Source organism: Taudactylus pleione, unplaced genomic scaffold (genome assembly GCF_031769625.1).
Source record: "Taudactylus pleione unplaced genomic scaffold, aTauple2 ptg000017l, whole genome shotgun sequence".
Classification (NCBI taxonomy): domain Eukaryota; kingdom Metazoa; phylum Chordata; class Amphibia; order Anura; family Myobatrachidae; genus Taudactylus; species Taudactylus pleione.
The window spans coordinates 12,628,292-12,650,065 of NW_028284419.1; the positions used below are offsets into that span (position 1 = coordinate 12,628,292).

The following is a 21,774-nucleotide window of genomic DNA, read 5'->3' on the forward strand; positions in this document are numbered from 1 at the left end:
ATAAAAAAGTAAAGCAAAGCTCCCATGTAAAAACAGATAGAAACACAATGTGCTTCCACATGCTTTTGTTATGTGGTACTGTATATCTGAGGTTGATATGTGCTTGACATGCCAAGGACAGCATTTAACCACCAGTGGGTAAGGGCACTTAGGAAAGTTGTATACTGTACAGTTTTTTAATATATAATGGATTACTTTTATTGCGCCCTCAGCAATCCTATAAGTGTAAATATGCTGCAATTGTTGCAGTTATTTCCTGCTTTCTAGCTAAATCAGCAAGATGTTACAGTTTTCCAATCTTTGCTCCATATGGGGGTTAGAAATGTAAATGTATGCAAATCAAATGATAATCTCAGTTAAGTTATCATTCCTCATTGTTACATGCTCTTGTCTGGGACTGAAAGCTGTTCCCATTCATTTGACTAATTTGTAGCAAAGGTCATGTGATAAGACAATTATATTGCTCTCGATGAGGTTATTTCATTTTTTGCTCGTGTAAGCTGTACAATGGCTCTACGCAATGTATTTCTTTTAACATTAATCTATCCACTGATGTATACAGTTGAAGGGTCTCTGGTGAAGGTTAACAACGGTGGATATGAAGATATGGTAATTGCAATTAATCCAGAAGTGAAGGAGGATAACAGAATTATTGAAAATATACAAGTAAGACTAAAATACTAGAGGCTAGAGAACTTCTTATACATGGTTTCTCTTAAGTAGGAAATCATAGGACTGTATTTTTGCCCCTTATTACAGTGGAAGTGCTATTATGCAGGGATTATTTTAGAAATATCCTGTAACAGAATTGTGAGGAGTATTGAATTTTTTTTTTTTTTTTTAAAGTGCTTGTAGGATTTTTAATTTCAATATTTATTATAAAATTGATTTTTTTTTTAGATTTAAAGGTTTAATTTAGAAATGTTACTTAAAACTCTGTGTAAATAAAAAGTGTTGTATACTTGACTCCCTAAATTTTATATTTTACTAACTGAATGCAGCCATTATCTTTAAGTGGGTAATAGCGTGCAATATTAGCTGAGATCAAACAGAACTCTATTTACACGTTGTTTTTAATGTGACAAGCAAAGAAAGGGAAAGGATTATTATAGTATACAATATACATAACAATTTGGTTGATGGCATTAATGATTTTCCGGAATTTAAGGAATGTAACTAGTATGGAAAACCAATCTCTGTTACAGATAGAATGTTTATTCAATAGTGTGGAATACAGGTGATATGTTGGAGGTTTGTTGGATGTCTAATTGTGTAGAATAAGAATTATTTGGATGGGGTATGTGGGGGTTTAGATATGGTGAAATATCACCAACAGAAGAAATATATAAGCAAAATGACTAAGCATTATAGAAGATGATTGTAAGATGTAAGAGGTATTATTTTGTTTTGACAGGGTGAGAAAATTGCAGCATGGAGATATTACAGTCAGAGGAGGTTTGATAATGAATTGCAAGGGATCAAGGCAAACAACAGAATGTAGCCAGAAATAAATGCAGCAAGTTGTTTCTTTATCCAGGGCAGTGAGGTGATGCCAGTTTGTTAATGTAACAGATTAAGATCATTGGGCCTGATTCAGAGCCGGACGCTCTTTCAGAGCTTTTTTGAGAGCTGGCCTCCTGGCCCCGGCTAAGATGTGGGCAACCACCCACAGCTTTTGCGAGCGGCCAGGTGATGGTCATGAAGGTCGCGACCTTGCGACCATCGGGCTTGCGATGAGACCCTTGTGGTAGGGTCTTGTCCATCGCAAGCTACAGTGCGTTTCCGGCTCTAATAGAGCCGGAAGCTCACTACTGAGGCCACCCCCAAATGGCAAGCATTCCTTTGGGAACGCCTCCGTTTGGCCAGCCACCCCCATGTCCGCCTCCAAAATGGGGCGAGCTGTCAATCACAATCGACAGCCGCCCCCTTTTGGAGCGAGACCCGTAGCAACGGAGCGCCCGTCGCTGGCCAGGTCTCACGCACGCGCACACCAGAACCACCTCCGGTGTGCGCATGTGCAGTGGAGGACCATCGACCCGCTTGCAAGAGGTATGTTATCATGTGCCTGATGTCATGATGCCGGGCGCTCAGGGGGCAGGGTGACACAGGTTGCTTTTGAGCCCTGCTTCAGCAATACTGCTGTGTGCCTGCCCAATATGTGAAGAGTTAAATTTTTACATTCCCAGACATGCATCACATCAACATGAGAATGTCAACATGGTCAACATGTCGACATACCACATGTCAACAGCAACCATGTGGACAGGGATGTAGTCAGGATCCCAACAATTAGGATGCTGATGGTCACAATACTGATAGCGGCATCCCAATGATCACACTTCAGTCAGATTCCGATAGTAAGTATTAGGGTTAGGCACTTGTGGCAGGGTAAGGGTTAGATAGCGGGAGGGGAGGGTTAGGGTTGGACTACAGGGAGGGATGGTTATGATTAGGCTGCTGGAGGAGTGGGTTAAAGGTAGGCTGCGGGAGTGGTGGGTAAGGATTAGTTGGAGGGTTAGGTTATGGGTTAAAATACTTACCACAATTTGTTGGAATTTTAACTGTCGGGATACCGCTGTATGATCATTGATAATTGATAATTGGCATCCTGACCATTGGGATCCTATACCCAAGCCTGTGGATATTGATCATGACTACACCAATGACATGTCAACATGACAGCATGTCAACCTAACATCCCTGGTGGCCCAGCAGTCACTTTCCTAATTCCGGTGGCAGTGTAGTTTCCAGCATCATCTTTCAGGTCCAGTTGGATGTGACCAGCACCTCCAGCAGAGGTGTCTAATTTCTGGGGATGTTTACATGATGCCAGTCAACATGTTGAACCATGTCAACACTCTACATTGTGGTGTTGACATTATGAATGTTGACATGATAACTGCTAACTATGTGACCGAATCCCATGCCTCATAGTCCCTTCTTACTCCTGTATCAGTCTAACAAGAGCTCCTTCAAGCCCCTATATATGCCAGCCCTGAGCCTCCTCATGCCCTTACATATAGCACATGCCTAACGGCACTAACAGCTGGGGTTTTCAAAGTAGTCCTGATGCTCCAGAAATTTCTAGTGCCTCAATTGAGCTGTGACTATTTGGATACAGAACAAAGACTAAATCCCCCATGGTGCACCAGGGGTGTCTCAGGATTGGGTGTATGTGCAGTTCAAGAGTCCGGAACATTAGGATCATATAAGGTGGAGTCTCAGGAACCATCACATGTGCAATCTGAAAGCCTGGAAGAGTAAGATCTTAGCCCATATTAGAAGCCTGTGAAAGACAAAAAAACCATGTAGCTGGAGCAGGAGGCATCTTGACAGAAGCCCGTGGGGGGTACGGGGAGCAATAATATTGTGCCTATGGATGGCCTGACCCCTAAATTTGCCCTTTGATGATGACAAGCTTTCCAATGTCCCCACCTACTTTAATTGATTTGGGAGGGTTGAACTGCTTCAGGATACATACTCATGTAATTTTTGGTGTTCTACCTAATGCGATTGCAGCAAAAATACAAACCCTCAGAAAAAGCATTCACAGTGATGACTGTAGGAAAAAAAAACAAGGCAGGCTACATGATACATCACTCTTCACTTGCTCTTCCCAGAATAGCGGAAGTCTTTAACATGGTGTCAAGCTAATTAGGAAACGGTCTGACAAAATGATCAAAAAACAAGTCCTACCTGGATTATGCCTGGGACTGTGCAGTGAAACAGAAGACCTGCGTGCAAAAGGGAAATTAATTTAAACAATCTCCATCTGAATTTAATGGAAGCCACGTCCAGGTCCCATACAATCCCTCCACACTGTCTGGTCTGCTCGTCCAACATATATGCGCACTGCACAGTTGACTGGTAGGCTGGCGACATCACTGTGATAGAGTGAATGATTAGTCTACTCATTCTCTCAGGAGTGTAAGAGCTGTGCCATTTTGCATGCTGATTGGGCTGCAGTTGGTGTCAGAGTCTTGTGAGACTCATGAGATACCAACTGCAGCTGCGCTGGAAGTTGTAGTTGATTTCTGGACATGTACTATCCATGAATATAACCTTCCCAGACTCTGGACAGTCTGGCTGATTTCTGAACTGTCTGGAGTAATCCTGGATGGGTGGTAATCCTAAATATGTCCTGCACCTCCCCATCCCCTCATCCCCAGCGGAAATATATAATTTCCCAGCATATCACATTGATTTGAAAGGATTTTCAAGGTAATTATAATGTTTCTTGATGCACAGTTGTTCTTTAACCACATAATAGTGTTTTTTTATGCTTGGATGGACATTTTGGGCTACATGTAATAGGGTGAGAGTTTAGAAAATATGAGAGTTTAGCAGTAAAACTACATTGATCGAGTTGTATTTTCAATACAGGAATCACCTGGATGAGAGTTTAAATCTTGAGAGTTTTTTGAGTATGAAAAACATGCAAGTTTGCATGTTCTGTGACTCTATTACATTGGCTGACTTTAAAAATGATAGAGTTTTCTCTTACAGTTTCTAAACTCTCACCCTATTACATTTGGCCCCATAAATGTTTAATTTTCTATTATATAATGCAAATATTGATAAATAACTCATCATGTTAAAATAATATACCATAAATATTGTGGGCCTGATTCTAAAGTCCAAAGGTGGTCTCATGTAGTGTTTTTTAATCAAATTGCCAGTGTGTTACTGCTAACATAGGCATATAAGAGTATCTACAAGCAATAGCGAGTTGGAAGCATCTCAGTTGCTTCTGACCAATGGAAGAATGGGCATTACTGGTGGCAATGAGTGACAGTAACAAGGCTGGCCCTGGACATAGGCAACCTAGGCACTTGCCTAGGGTGACCTAGGTCCAGAGGGAGCACCCAGAGGTGGGCTGAGTAGAGACCACTGCTCAAATGGAGAAAGAGCAGCACCACAGCACTGATTTGCATCTGATTCTGAGCACCGCAACCGCTTCCTTTAGTCTGCCCACCTCCACTGTTCCACCCACCTCCTCTGATCTGCCCACCACCTGCCTTCTCTGTTGATGCATTAGGCACCAGGCAGTCACATTGATTTGTATCATGCACCGAAGTAGCCCACTTTGAAGAACACCCTAGTCCAGGATGATGGAAGTGTTGGTGAGAGATATGGGTGGATGCAAGCTGGAGTCAGACAGTGAGGAGAAGGTGTTTGAAGATAGAGCTTCTGTAGTGGGAGTGGAAGAGATCCATGGCTTTTCTCAGTGCCTTCAGAGTTGATCTACCGCTGGGGATCCAGAGTCAAACTGAGACCACTCATAGGCTTGCTGTTACTGTGCCAGTACTATGTATACAACATAAGCCAAGGACAAGAGGGCAGGGGATAAATCTTTAATTAGCAGTAACAGCATATAAGATGGGTCATGAGGGCTATGGTATACAAGTGGTAGGTCAGCTACTAATGGCATAAAGACAGGCATAAATGCTGTCAAATAAAAATTGGTCATGAGTCGGCTCTGGCATAAGTAGGGGCATGAAGAGGCTCTATCCGGAATATGTAGAGGCTAGAGGGGGCTGTGACATATGAAGGAGCTTTATCTGGCACATGTAGGGCCATGAATGGGCTCTGTCATGTGTTGCATCATGATTTGGTCTGATGCCATATATAGGTACACAAGAGGGGTCTGATGACATAAAGCTGCAATTTAGGTGCTTCAGCTAAAATCTTCTCTCTTACCTAGAGTAGGATATTGGTGCTTTGACTTGCCATCTATTTCTGGGAGGAGGGCCATAAGCTAAAATCTTGCCTAGGGCACCAAATTGGTCATGGCCAGCCCTGGGCAGCAGGAAGCTTTTACATAAAGGAAGTGTCCCATGCACATGTAGTCAGAGTTGCAACCTATTCTGAGTTGTGTGCAGTGCTTGAAGAGAGCTGATATGCGACAGTATGACATACCGGCACTTCAGGACAATGCAAATTTAGAAGTGGGCTTCACAACAATCTACACTGTAATTTACACTGTAGATTGCTGTGCAGTACACTTCTAAATTTGACAGGTGCACAGCTGTGCTGCTGTTCAGAGGAGAAGAGTCTTGCTTGCAGAGCAATGTCACTGTGTAACATGTCTGAGAGGCACTAGTTGCCAAGCCATGTAAGGAATGTCTGGACGTCCCAGCCCACAGCCCACAAGCAGAACACTTGCCCAGAGTGTGACAGTCCTGTCCCAGTTCTGTTCCTGTGTTTAATTTCAAGTGAAACCTAAGAGCAGGATTCAGTTAGTCCCTGCAGTCGACACAGATTTCTGTTTGACTATGAGGAGGCTCGATCAGAAATCCATGTTTAATGCCCTGAACGCAGGTGCCGCAAATGTGTTAACCCATAGCTCTGGGAACTTATCCCGGATCTATGGGTTAACGCACATTAGCAGTTTATTTACCACACAAGGAAAAGGGGCTGTAATTGAATAACCCTAGGCAATAAAACCCAAGGCTACCACCTTTTTTTGGTGCGGTAAATTACAGCATCTAATTGAGTCTGACTATGGGCCTGATTCAGTTTGGATCTCAGTTGCTAATGAGTACACAATCGGATGATTGTTGCCTACTGTGCATGCTTATGCATCTCAGTGCGCGAACCGGACACTGCGATCGGGACTGCGATCACAGTGACAGCGTAGACCCATTGCAGAGTGATTGACAGGAAGTGCCGTTTGTGGGTGATTATGGGAGTGTGTTCGGCAAAACACAGGCGTGCCAGTGCGTTTGACCATCGTTGCAGGGGCGTGCATAAATTATCCAATGAGATGCTTTATGCAGCTTGAGGACTTATAGCATGCACTGAAGTTAGCAATTTCTGAGTAAGGTCAGACCTTGTGCAAGTGTGCGTGAGGCTGTGATGGTACTCGATTGTGCCGATGGTTTCGCAGTCTTGCTAAACATTACGGATGTGTGTAAGGTAAAGTGGGCATCCCATGTAGTGCTGCAGAGGCATAGCGATCACAATGAATTAGCATGCTATCGCAGTTGAACTGCTTGCATATTAGCAGCTGCGATCGCAATAGCGATCCTTGCTGAATCAGGCCCTATGTCTTTTATTTTTTAAGTCCTTTGGGAACCTATGTGTTTTATTTTTTAAGTCCTTTGGGAACCTATGTGTTTTATTTTTTTCCTATCTAGGCTATTGTGTTTTATATTTCTTCTGGGGAACCTATGTGTTTGCTTTTTTTACCTATCAGGACCAATGTGTGTGTTTTTTTTTCATGTGAAGCCTATTTTTTTTATTCTTCCTGTGTTCAGGTCAATTTGTTTTTGTTTTTTTCCTGTTAGGGCCCATTGTGTTTAATTTTTTTCTATCGAGGTCAATGTGTGTTTTTTTTTTCATGTGGAGCAAATTTAAAAAATAAATTCCTGTGGGGACCTATGTGTTTGTTTTTGTCCTGGTGTGGCCATTGTGTTATATTACTAAATATTTCCTTATGGTTGGATACATATTGGAACACTTTTAAAAAGGGGAGCCAAATGTATTTTCCATACCCCGACTTCAAATTTCCACTTAGACCACTGGTTGTGTGTATATAGGGCCTGATTCATTAATCCTGCTCTGGTACCATGAAAAACCTTACGTTGACAGTACCATGGGGTCAAATTGACCCCATGGTAAAAAAAACTTACTATATCACCAGAATAAAAACACTTTATTACAATATTTTGGTTTTCTCCAAATAATATTATACAACAAACGTTTGTACTTAAATCTCGACAAACAGAGGCGTATTTGTCTTTCAAATAGCCTATATAGAAGCAGATACATAAAATGTATTACAAAATCCAAATAATATTGCACAAGACTTCATGTGTGAGTTTCTGATTTTTTTACATTACTGTAAGCCTAACTTTTACTGCTGGCATTGGTTGCACAACCATTTACTGTGTTCTTCGCACACAAACTTATTGCACTCATTACTTATTGCACTGTCGAGGTCACAAACTTATTGCACTGTCGAGGTCACTTAGGTCACTTAAAATCACCAGAATGTCTTCGCCTGACAATCCCTGTCGTTTCGCCATTGTGTTACACTGTGCACATCACAGAATCTCAAAAAAAGAGAAAAATATTTTTAGCAAATGGGAGGTATTATGGGATCCATTTGATCCCAAATGGAAATAAACATAAATAAAAACTAAACAGAAAGACACGAAAACTAGTGAACATGTGCCACATTGTTAGGAAGGCCTTATAAAAAAATATGTGAAAGGGGAGGTCACTAATCGTGATAGTTTAAAAAAAACATGGGTCAAAGAGGAGTGGGGTCACATAACTTCTACCTCGCCATGTCTACCTCCTTCCCTGGCACACTCTTATACAGTCAGGTGCATAAATATTGGGACATTGACAGAATTTTAATATTTTGGCCTCTATTCACCACCACAATGGCTTTGAAATGAAACAAACAAGATGTGCTTTAAGTACAGACTTTCAGATTTAATTTGAGGATAATTACATTCAAATCAGGTGAACGGTGTAGGAATTACAACGGTTTCTATATGTGCCTCCCACTTTTTAAGGGGCCAAAAGTAATGGGACTATCTACTCAAAAGCTATTTCATGGACAGGTGTGGGCTATTTTCTCATTATTTCATTATCAATTAAGCAGGAAAAAGGTCTGGAGTTGATTCTAGGTGTGACATTTGCATTTGGAATCAGTTGCTGTCGACTCTCACTATGAGATCCAAAGAGCTGTCACTATCAGTGAAGCATGCCATCATGAGGCTGAAAAATCAAAACAAACCCATCAGAGAGATAGCAAAAATATTAGGTGTGGCCAAATCAACTGTTTGGAACATTCTTATAAAGGAAGAACGCTCCATAGAGCTCAGCAACACCAAAAGACCCGGAAGACCACGGAAAACAACTGTGGTGGATGACAGAAGAATTATTTCCCTGGTGAAGAAAAACCCCTTCACAACAGTTGGCCAAATCAAGAACACTCTCCAGGAGGTAGGTGTATATGTGTCAAAGTCAACAATCAAGAGAAGACTTTACAAGAGTGAATATAGAGGGTTCACCACAAGATGTAAACCATTGGTGAGCCTCATAAACAGGAAGACCAGATTAGAGTCTGCCAAACATCCCATGGAGAGATGAGACAAATATCAACTTGTACCAACGTGATGGGAAGAGAAGAGTATGGAGAAGGAAAGGAACTGCTCATGATCCAAAACATACCACCTCATCAGTAAAGCATGGTGGTGGTAGTGTCATGGTGGGGGCATGTATGGCTGCCAATGGAACTGGTTCCCTTGTATTTATTGATGATGTGACTGCTGACAAAAGCAGCAGAATGAATTCTGAAGTGTTTTGGGCAATATGATATGCTCATATTCAGTCAAATGCTTCAGAACTCATTGGATGGCGCTTCACAGTGCAGATGGACAATGACCAGAAGCACACTGCAAAAGCAACCAAAGAGTTTTTTAAGGCTAAAAAGTGGAATGTTATGCAATGGCCACGTCAATCCCCTGACCTGAATCTAATTGAGCATGCATTTCACTTGATGTAGACAAAATTGAAGGGAAAATGCACCAAGAACAAGCAGGAATGGAAGACATTTGCAGTAGAGGCTTGGCAGAGCATCACCAGGGATGAAACCCAACGTCTGGTGATGTCTATGTGTTCCAGACTTCAGGCTGTAATTGCCTGCAAAGGATTTGTAACAAAGTATTAAAAAGTGAAAGTTTGATTTAGGATTGTTTAGTTTGTCCCATTACTTTTGGCCCCTTAAAAAGTGGGAGGCACATATAGAAACCGTTGTAATTCCTACACCGTTCACCTGATTTGGATGTAATTACCCTCAAATTAAATCTGAAAGTCTGCAGTTAAAGCACATCTTGTTTGTTTCATTTCAAAGCCATTGTGGTGGTGAATAGAGGCCAAAATATGAAAATTATGTCAATGTCCCAATATTTATGCACCTGACTGTATATCTCTTTCTACAATTGTTCTAACATCAAAAGCAGGCATCTCAGGCATGGTGGAGACTGTAATTTTTCAGTAGTGAGGTTGCTTTCAATGACCTCCAATTCTGGTAATGCTTTTTTCTCGCATCAATCAACTCATGTGAAATGTCTTCCTATTACTCAATTCTCAGTAAACACCCCTCGTCACATGTGAGTGCTACATCCAGAGGTTACATGTACATTTTAATATTGATCATTATATTTTGCTTGTTGCAATAGATGGTAACAGGAAAATTGCTTCAACATAAATAAAAAAATTCTGGTTTAACATAAGAACAATATCTTTTTGTCTTCAAGATGGTTACAATTAAGCTTGTGTATTGTATGTGAAATGTTATTTTATGGTGTTGGTAACTGTGTATTAGAGATGAATGAAGATGTGGCAAAACCATTCAGACTGAATTATATTGTTGAACGGTCCATTTCCATAAATTGCTCTTTGGTGATAAGGGGCAATTCATTCTTATCTCTACTCTAATTTCTAATCATTTCCATCTGCAAAGTTTGCCAAGGTTTTCACCCATATCGAAGAAATCAGAGAAAAAAGGGTAAAGGTTTAAACTTTTTTTTATGAAGGTTTATCTTTTGTTACCTGTCAAACAGATTATTGCACTTTGCAACCATTACTTAACTGGAATTAACATTAATAGAACATAATAGAAAGGGGATAATTCAATCAACAACAATGTGCAGTCACAATGGGGAGATGTACTATGCTCTGGAAAGTGATACATTGGAATGTGATGAACTACCAGACACTTTCCAGAGCTTAGTACGTGTGCCCCAATGTATGGCTAAGCACATTACTACTATAAACTTACAATAATCCAACATGGTCTTGAGTTATCAAAAAATTAGTTGGCTTGATGATATCTTGCGCCCATTGCAACTGGGTGTGGTATAGAAGATCAACAGTTTCTAGATAGACACTAAATAGATTGACAACTAATTGTAGACACACAATAGGTTGACAGGTACAAAAGGACAACACAAAAATGGTCAACACATGTTTTTTTGTAATTTAAGGCTAATGTTCACCCATAGCCTAACCCTAATCCTCCCCCTAGTGCCTAACCCTAACTGCCCCTTCAGCAACTTAACGCTAATCTTACGGCAAGTACCTAACCCTCACTCATACCCTAACCATAACCCCAAAATTTCTTGAACACACATGTGTCGACCATTTTTGTGTTGACCATTTGTGTGTTCACCATTTTACTTGTTGACCATTTGCCCCTGTTGCCCATTTGTCCCTGATGATCCTTTGCACTGAAGACCATTTGTCAGTCAACATTTTGTAACTCTTGACCTTTTGTCCCTGTCGACCTGTTGACCATCTGGTGTTGATCTATTAAGTGTCTATATAGACACTGTCGATCGTTAATCTGGATACCATTGCAGCTAATTAAATACTCTGAAAAAAGTAATGCTGTTATCACATTTTCCTCATTGGAAAAATTAGTCTCTTTCAGGTGATATTTAATAATCACCATAAATATGGGAAATATTCAAGTAATCAGTCAAACTAGTAGCACATGACAAGCAGACAAAGTATAATTTCCTTAAATATACTCAGCATTGTTAGTCTATGACAAAGTTGATGTATACTACTGTCACACATCACCCCTCCTAACACCCTGGATTTATGAAAAAAAATTTGATGTTTGCTGATACAGCATCAATTTATTACCTACAGTGTACTGCAATAAGCAGCATTGTTACAAAAATCCCTGTGGTTGTTTGCAGTGACTGGTATAAGCCTTATGTTGGGTAAACAGTGAGATGACTGATTGGTCAGTAGACTAATCCGCCATCCGAGCGGCAAAACACTTACCAATCTGGGCTGACATCACAACTGCGGTGGCTGATAAAAGCAATCACTTCCTGGAGTGTTTAAGGCAGAAATTTAAAAGGACAATGCTTTTAATAGCAAAATTGTGGGTGTTTTCCATTTAAAAGCAATTCCTTTTTAAATTTTGGTCTTAAACGTAACTATTTAACTTAGTAAATAAACCCTTTAGTTTATATGTAACTGTTTTAAGAGACAGATTATATATTTATTTAAATATGTTCTCTAACTTCCACTAGTCCGGCATTACACAGGGGTTCTCTGTACTTCACAGTTATCTTAGTTCATTGATGTACACGTCAGGGTTCCCATGCACCACATACTGTATTGCCAAATATCAATTGTATAGTTTGGTGCAATGCACTCCATAGTATCAATAGACCAGAGCATGACATATTCCTGTTAAAACAGATTCTTTATCTTTTTTCTTTTCTAGAATATGGTAAAAGAAGCAACAAGTTATTTATTTTTTGCAACAAAGAAAAGGCTTTACATAAAAAGCGTTAAAATCCTTTTGCCGTCTACTTGGACACAAGTAAATAATTATACAAAGCCAACAACAGAAACATATGACACGGTAGGTCATTACAGATTTTTAGGAAATGGTGTGTGTGTCTTTGCAGCAGGACAATGGCATTTGCTGAGGATTTTACCCAGGTGATGGGAGTTGAGAGGTGCAAGATCTTTTATAGGTAAGTACAAAGTAGGCACACTGTTGCACCTAGTTTTGTGACATAGGGCACAAAAATGGAACACTAATAATGGAACACACTTAACACCATTCTTTTGCACTTCTGCAGATAAGCACATTTCCATGCAATGTAAAAAAAAAAAGTTTCAAATACACAAAACTGCCCCATGTGAGAAAGGCATTCTGTATCTTTTATTTTGCACTGTTAATTTAAGCTGTAAAGGAGAATCACCTGAGTGATATTTTAAAACAAAAGCTTAATTAATTCAGATAAAAGGAAGTTCTTAAGTGGAAGACAGCTGAAATTTATTGTTATGTTACTTTGATGTGATATATTATGCATCTTCAAATATTCTACCCCATGCTGATCTAGGCTTACTTCCAATTTTCAGAGATAACTCCAAAATTGGACAATCGATTAACACTTTAAAAATACACTGCCTGCAATTATATCCAGGCTTTTGGGACTTAGCAGATGAGTGTTATTGGCAGAATAGGTTGTACTGTATCGAAATGTTGCAAACTAGGTAACAAAGTTGGAAACTTTTTTGAATACTAAAAATGTTTTAAACCAAGAATTACTCAGTTGCTTACATTTTACTGCTATTTTATATTGCTTTGATGGTAATTTTATTATGGTTTCAGAATATTTTTTATGGATTAAATAATGCTATTGCTATTCCAAAATTAGTTGATAAAGACTGGAGATTGATAGAGCGATTCATAATAATTTCACCATGATTTCATGACAATGAATAATATGATAACAAGACAAGGAAATGCATTTTATGTTAATTATGTCACAGTGATATCATAAAGTTGTGTAAGAAATGTAATTTTGATTTATACTGATTTAAAAAAAATTGGACAAGTAATTGATTTTAAGGATTCATTTTTTATCAATTTATTGTTCTATTTTTATAATCATTTAAATTCACAGTTAATTTAGTTTGGTTCCCAATTGATTACATAATGGTTTCATATCGGTTTTATGTTCATTTTATTGTGATGTTATATTGATTTCTAGCTATTTCCTATAAAAGTGTCATTTTTCATGAATTCATAGAATTACTTTAGTCCATATTGCTTTATGTAATTGATTTTTATGTCATAATACATTTTATTTTGATTTAAAATGCATTTTATAATGATATCAAAATAGATTTAAAGTGAATTTATATTAACTTCAGATTGGCTTTATGGGAGTTTACACAAATTTTAAAGCAATGTCAAAGTATTCCAATCGTGATTACTAGTGATTTTGCAGCCATTTTTTAAAAATAAGTGATTTTGTATATCATTTGGTTTCATGTAGATTTGAAATTGATTTGCATTGCTTTTAGAATGTGTACAAAGTGGTCTTGAATTTTTTTAGAAAAAAAATGTTTAAATAATTTTTTATTGATTACACATTGACCTCAGGTTTATTTATTTTTTGTATTATTATTGTATTTAACATTTATTTATTAGTGTGTTTCAAAAACTTTGTATAATTATTTGAACATTGAATTCAAGTTACTGTATCTTACAGTGATGTAATATTAATTTTGCAGTTGTCAATTTTATAGTATTTCATGTGCAATTACTTTAATTCTACAACATTGAGAAATAAGTTTGGTATTTACATTGTACATTCACATGTTATTCTATTATGATTTCCTGTAGGAGTTATTTGATCTAATTTCACTATCATTTCAGAATTGTTTATGTTAATTGCAGTAGTAGTTTAGATTAATTTTGCTGTAAATTTCCAATAATATTCAGCAATTTCATTATTTATTATAAGACAGTTATGTCAGTTTTTTTTAGAGTTTTTTAATTGTGCAGTGATTTCACTATGGTTTTACAGTTATTGAGAGCATTTTGATTTTGTAGCTTTTATTTATTACTAGTAAACTAGACTTAATTTCAATTGGAATGAAATAGCTGTAACTTGGGCTCTGAAATGCTGCTTAGTCTATAACTTGGCACACCAAAACCTTTACTACTTTGACAAGAAAAAATTTGGACTAGTCCGCAAGCGCCATCCACCAAGACTCAATTAGTTGGTATGGTCCCCAACATCTCTTTTCGTAATTCTTTTTGAATTTTAATCAGCGGCTTTTTTTCTTCACTCTAATTCCAAAATGGATAGAACTCACCATCAAAAAGTATACAATGTTCCCTGAAAGGTTTCTTTAACACCTTCATTCAATGTACACATATCCTCCTTCCTAACACCTCCCAATTAGTGGAAAGGTACTCACCAATTGACCACCTTATTTTGTTCCCCAAAAGGTTTCTTTAAATATTCGGTCCCACAATCTCACACAGGCACCAAAAATCTTCTTATAAGTAGTGCATTTTAATAAAAATAGATATCAAGGAAACAATCCACATATTTTAATAAAACATATAGATGTAGTCACCCACTATTCAGCCAAGGAGCGTATCCTCACTTACCCGAGAAGTGAGTGTGCCACTCCTGTCAGTATATAAGTGGGCAAGCTTACATGGATGAAATAAAAAAGGTTCAGATCCACCACCATCAGTCCTTCCTCAGGATGATACCAACTAATTGAGTCTTGGTGGACTATTCCATATTTTTTCTAGACTTCATTTCAGGTTGCTCCCACTCCACCCCATCCTGTCTCCATTGCCTGCCAGCTATACTAACCTCCTGTCCCATCTCTGTTGAAGGCAACAGGAGTCACAGATGTGTTTCCTGGATCCCACTTCGCATGATGGAAATATGACAGCAATACACAATTATTATATTGATTCCCTAATAATTTTAGCATTATTCTAAAAGGCATTTAAGTGATTATAAAGTCATTTTAGAATAATTTCAGTTTCACTTTGGATAAAGGTTTGCTAATTTCTGAATGGTTTTAGTGACTTTTTTTATAATAATTTTGTACAAATTCAATGATATTTCAGAGTAAAAGCACAGTGATCAAAATGTTATTCTAAATGTTTTCATTTGATTTCAAGATTATTTCTAATTGTATAGTTATTTCAGAATGATAGCATAGTAAGTAAAGAATACTTATAGAATTTTTTGTAAACTTCATTGTTCTTTCATTGTGAATTTACAATAATTTTAAAACTCACTTTTAAATCACACATAATTTGTTGTAAACAAACTTTTTAAACTGCTGTACACTTACTATAAAATCAGTGTAAAAATAAATCTGAAACTAAGGACACATAGAAAAATCACATTATAAACTCAAGGTATTAGCTAAACATATTTATATATTTCTCTGAAACCCCTAAACTACACCAACCAAGACATCTGAATTGTTCCTATTGCATGTATAAATATTCACTGTGGACCATATTTAATAATTATTGGGACTTAGTCCCAATAATTAGAATTTCTTATATTAGGTATCGCCCCAGTGTATGACAAAACACATGTGGGGACAGGGGCTAATGCATTGAATTTACTTCTGATTCAGCTTTTGACATGAGAAGGAGCAAACTTGGAAAAATATGTGCCTCAAGTCCCAACTCCACATTTTAATTCGTCAGTGCAAAGTAGCAAACATCCTCATACCTTTCCTAGTGAGCTCCATCCACTAATTGTAGGAGCCTACAGCAGTTGCACTGCATTCTATGATGTTGAGCAACAGGGAAAGTGGGAGAGCACACTCTCCAGAGTCTCCTCCTTTTCCTCTAATTTGATAGCAAGTGCTGACAGTCCTTTTTAGGAGCATCAGATTGATGGTTGCAAACAGTAGAGCTGATTGGCAGGAGCACATCCTCTGAGACTCGGTCTTCATTTTTTAAAGTCCCTGCCAACACTGTCAGTTTTAGGTCAAAAACACACTATAGCAGAGTTCTGGATACTAGACTTCGGCTGCTCGGGCCAGCTGCATAGGTGTCATTTTTAAGACCTTTTCAAAATGGGTATAAGCTGCTCCCCTGCATACCCCTGGCAATATAACTGGCAAGAGACCATTGCCAAAAAGGGTTCTTACAGTAAATGTTAAAGAATTTGACCAAAGGCTACAATAAATTATTTTTTTTGTGACAGAAGTGCTTACATCAACATTAGTCTTACACAATTCCCAACATACTAATACCAAATACAAGGTTTTATTACTTTCTCAAATGATCTGGGGGCCTAACCCCACAACCAATCTCACCACTATCAACGTTGCTCCTTCTGCACACAGCATAAAGATACAAAAAGTACAGTAGCAATGCTGGAGGTGTGGGAGTCATGCAACAAATAAACAAGCTCCTATATATAAAAGCAGAATACATAAAAACTGTGGAATAGGGTAGAGTCTAGGCAATATCCTATGGTAGAACAGTATTGTAGCTCAATAGACTGTGTGGCCAATGCAGATTACGACATAAATATCACGCAAAAAAATAAATTCACTAAAAACGCCACAGATATATGTATACAGTAGATAAAATGCAACTATTGCAAGATACATGCACATTTGCACCAGTAGCATATGCACCAGGTTTACGCCAGGTATATACACTTGCACTCATGTTTTCAATCATTTATTTTTCTTGAAAAAACACATTCGCTACACGGCTTTAAGAAGACTTAAAAAGACCCTCTCTAATACATCAGGCACAACAACAACAAGTGAATATATGCATGAGCAACAAAGAAAACACTGTTCAATGTAGGCAGTGAATCCACAATCAGCCAATCAGAATCAGTTTGTTTGTGATGGCGACCATCTTCACCATTATTATGTATTTGTACTAGGGGTGAGCGGGTTCGGATTTCTGAAATCCGAACCCCCCCGAGCCCCCCCGATCCGAGTCCGATCCGAGTCAGGCTCGACTTTTCCCGCCTGACTCGGATCTGAAATCGAGGAAAAAACGTCATCATCCCGCCTTCCAAGTCTCGCGGGTTTTGGATCCTATATAAGGTACCCGCGTCGGCGCCATTTTCTCACTCGGCTGTGGACAGTGAAGAGGGAGGGTGGGAGTTAGGGCTGTGTAGTGTAGTGTAGTGTAGTGCTGCTGTTGTCCACTACTTCAAAGTCCATAGGGGCTGGCTGTGTTGTGCTGTGCTGCTGTTGTTAATAGGGGCTGTGTCCACTACTTCAAAGTCCATAGGGGCTGGCTGGACTGTGTTGTGCAGTCAGTTCTCCATAGGGGCTGTGTCCACTCCAAAGTCCTGTGCAGTGTCCCAGTCCTAAAGGGGTGCTGTAGTGTTGTCCAGTTGGTGCTCTGTCCATCAGCGGTGCTCCCCCCAAGTGATAAAAAAATAATATATTTTCTGTGTCTGTGAATTGTGTGCGCAGTAGCCGCACGTGCATCAACAAAGTAGTGCCAAGCGTGCGCCTGTGTCATAAGTAAAGGGCCGGCTGGCTTGACCGTTAAAGGGTGCTGTAACCCCCGAAAGTACACTCCAGTCCAAACAAAAAAAAAATTATTTTCTGTGATTGTGAATTGTGTGCGCAGTAGCCGCACGTGCATCAACAAAGAAGTGCCAAGCATGCGCCTGTGTCATAAGTAAAGGGCCGGCTGGCTTGACCATTAAAGGGTGCTGTAACCCCCAAAAGTACACTCCAGTCCAAACCCCCAAAAAAATTATTTTCTGTGTTTGTGAATTGTGTGCGCAGTAGCCGCACGTGCATCAACAAAGTAGTGCCAAGCGTGCGCCTGTGTCATAAGTAAAGGGCCGGCTGGCTTGACCGTTAAAGGGTGCTGTAACCCCCGAAAGTACACTCCAGTCCAAACCAAAAAAAAATGATTTTCTGTGTTTGTGAATTGTGTGCGCAGTAGCCGCACGTGCATCAACAAAGTAGTGCCAAGTGTGCGCCTGTGTCATAAGTAAAGGGCCAGCTGGCTTGACCGTTAAAGGGTGCTGTAACCCCCGAAAGTACACTCCAGTCCAAACCAAAAAAAAATTATTTTCTGTGTTTGTGAATTGTGTGAGCAGTAGCCGCACGTGCATCAACAAAGTAGTGCCAAGCGTGCGCCTGTGTCATAAGTAAAGGGCCAGCTGGCTTGACCGTTCAAGGGTGCTGTAACCCCCAAAGTACACTCCAGTCCAAACCAAAAAAAAAATTATTTTCTGTGTTTGTGAATTGTGTGCGCAGTAGCCGCACATGCATCAACAAAGTAGTGCAAAGCGTGCGCCTGTGTCATAAGTAAAGGGCCAGCTGGCTTGACCGTTAAAGGGTGCTGTAACCCCCGAAAGTACACTCCAGTCCAAACCCCAAAAAAAAATTATTTTCTGTGTTTGTGAATTGTGTGCGCAGTAGCCGCACGTGCATCAACAAAGTAGTGCCAAGCGTGCGCCTGTGTCATAAGTAAAGGGCCGGCTGGCTTGACCGTTAAAGGGTGCTGTAACCCAAGAAAGTACACTCCAGTCCAAACCAAAAAAAAAAATATTTTCTGTGTTTGTGAATTGTGTGCGCAGTAGCCGCACGTGCATCAACAAAGTAGTGCCAAGCGTGCGCCTGTGTCATAAGTAAAGGGCCGGCTGGCTTGACCGTTAAAGGGTGCTGTAACCCCCGAAAGTACACTCCAGTCCAAACCAAGAAAAAAATTATTTTCTGTGTTTGTGAATTGTGTGCGCAGTAGCCGCACGTGCATCAACAAAGTAGTGCCAAGCGTGCGCCTGTGTCATAAGTAAAGGGCCGGCTGGCTTGACCGGGAAAGGGTGCAGTAACCCCCGAAAGTACTCCAGTCCAACCAAAAAAAAAAATTATTTTCTGTGTTTGTGAATTGTGTGCGCAGTCGCCGCACGTGCATCAACAATGTAGTGCCAAGCGTGCGCCTGTGTCATAAGTAAAGGGCCGGCTGGCTTGACAGTTAAAGGGTGCTGTAACCCCCGAAAGTACACTCCAGTCCAAACCAAAAAAAAAATTATTTTCTGTGTTTGTGAATTGTGTGCGCAGTAGCCGCACGTGCATCAACAAAGTAGTGCCAAGCATGCGCCTGTGTCATAAGTAAAGGGCCGGCTGGCTTGACCATTAAAGCGTGCTGTAACCCCTGAAAGTACACTCCAGTCCAAACAAAAAAAAAAAATATTTTCTGTGTTTGTGAATTGTGTGCGCAGTAGCCGCACGTGCATCAACAAAGTAGTGCCAAGCGTGCCCTGTGTCTTAAGTAAAGGGCCGGCTGGCTTGACCGTTAAAGGGTGCAGTAACCCCCGAAAGTACACTCCAGTCCAAACAAAAAAAAAAATAATTTTCTGTGTTTGTGAATTGTGTGCGCAGTAGCCGCACGTGCATCAACAAAGTAGTGCCAAGCGTGCGCCTGTGTCATAAGTAAAGGGCCGGCTGGCTTGACCGTTAAAGGGTGCTGTTACCCCCGAAAGTACACTCCAGTCCAAACCAAAAAAAAAATTATTTTCTGTGTTTGTGAATTGTGTGCGCAGTAGCCGCACGTGCATCAACAAAGTAGTGCCAAGCGTGCGCCTGTGTCATAAGTAAAGGGCCGGCTGGCTTGACCGTTAAAGGGTGCTGTAACCCCCGAAAGTATACTCCAGTCCAAACCAAAAAAAAAATTATTTTCTGTGTTTGTGAATTGTGTGCGCAGTAGCCGCACGTGCATCAACAAAGTAGTGCCAAGCGTGCGCCTGTGTCATAAGTAAAGGGCCGGCTGGCTTGACCGTTAAAGGGTGCTGTAACCCCTGAAAGTACACTCCAGTCCAAACCAAAAAAAAAATTATTTTCTGTGTTTGTGAATTGTGTGTGCAGTAGCCGCACGTGCATCAACAAAGTAGTGCCAAGCGTGCGCCTGTGTCATAAGTAAAGGGCTGGCTGGCTTGACTGTTAAAGGGTGCTGTAACCCCCAGTGTACACTCCAGTCCAAACCAAAAAAAAAATTATTTTCTGTGTTTGTGAATTGTGTGCGCAGTAGCAGCATGTGCATCAACAAAGTAGTGCCAAGCGTGCGCCTGTGTCATAAGTAAAGGGCCGGCTGGCTTGACCGTTAAAGGGTGCTGTAACCCCCGAAAGTACACTCCAGTCCAAACCAAAAAAAAAAATATTTTCTGTGTTTGTGAATTGTGTGCGCAGTAGCCGCACGTGCATCAACAAAGTAGTGCCAAGCGTGCGCCTGTGTCATAAGTAAAGGGCTGGCTGGCTTGACCGTTAAAGGGTGCTGTAACCCCCCAAAGTACACTCCAGTCCAAACCAAAAAAAAAATATTTTCTGTGTTTGTGAATTGTGTGCGCAGTAGCCGCATGTGCATCAACAAAGTAGTGCCAAGCGTGCGCCTGTGTCATAAGTAAAGGTCCGGCTGGCTTGACCGTTAAAGGGTGCTGTAACCCCCGAAGGTACACTCCAGTCCAAACCAAAAAAAAAATAATTTTCTGTGTTTGTGAATTGTGTGCGCAGTAGCCGCACGTGCATCAACAAAGTAGTGCCAAGCGTGCGCCTGTGTCATAAGTAAAGGGCCGGCTGGCTTGACCGTTAAAGGGTGCTGTAACCCCCGAAAGTACACTCCAGTCCAAACCAAAAAAAAAATAATTTTCTGTGTTTGTGAATTGTGTGCGCTGTAGCCGCACGTGCATCAACAAAGTTGTGCCAATCGTGCGCCTGTGTCATAAGTAAAGGGCCGGCTGGCTTGACCGTTAAAGGGTGCTGTAACCCCCGAAAGTACACTCCAGTCCTAACCCAAAAAAAATTATTTTCTGTGTTTGTGAATTGTGTGCGCAGTAGCCGCACGTGCATCAACAAAGTAGTGCCAAGCGTGCGCCTGTGTCATAAGTAAAGGGCTGGCTGGCTTGACCGTTAAAGGGTGCTGTAACCCCCGAAAGTACACTCCAGTCCAAACCAAAAAAAAAATTATTTTCTGTGTTTGTGAATTGTGTGCGCAGTAGCCGCACGTGCATCAACAAAGTAGTGCCAAGCGTGCGCCTGTGTCATAAGTAAAGGGCCGGCTGGCTTTACCGTTAAAGGGTGCTGTAACCCAAGAAAGTACACTCCAGTCCAAACAAAAAAAAATTATTTTCTGTGTTTGTGAATTGTGTGCGCAGTAGCCGCACGTGCATCAACAAAGTAGTGCCAAGCGTGCGCCTGTGTCATAAGTAAAGGGCCGGCTGGCTTGACCGTTAAAGGGTGCTGTAACCCCCGAAAGTACACTCCAGTCCAAACCAAAAAAAAATTTATTTTCTGTGTTTGTGAATTGTCTTGCGCAGTAGCCGCACGTGCATCAACAAAGTAGTGCCAAGCGTGCGCCTGTGTCTTAAGTATAGGGCCGGCTGGCTTGACCGTTAAAGGGTGCAGTAACCCCCGAAAGTACACTCCAGTCCAAACAAAAAAAAAAATTATTTT

General features: G+C 40.3%; 1 protein-coding gene across 1 annotated transcript in view; it reads left to right on the top strand.

Annotated features, from left to right (window-relative positions):
- The first annotated feature begins 507 nt into the window (after positions 1-507).
- The window catches only part of LOC148540812 (calcium-activated chloride channel regulator 1-like), a 96,159-nt gene continuing 74,892 nt past the window's right edge, over positions 508-21,774 (top strand). The window contains exons 1-2 of the mRNA XM_088481971.1: positions 508-666; positions 12,266-12,406. Of these exons, the coding sequence (XP_088338097.1) occupies positions 508-666; positions 12,266-12,406 (300 nt within the window). The remainder of the gene's footprint in view (positions 667-12,265; positions 12,407-21,774) is intronic.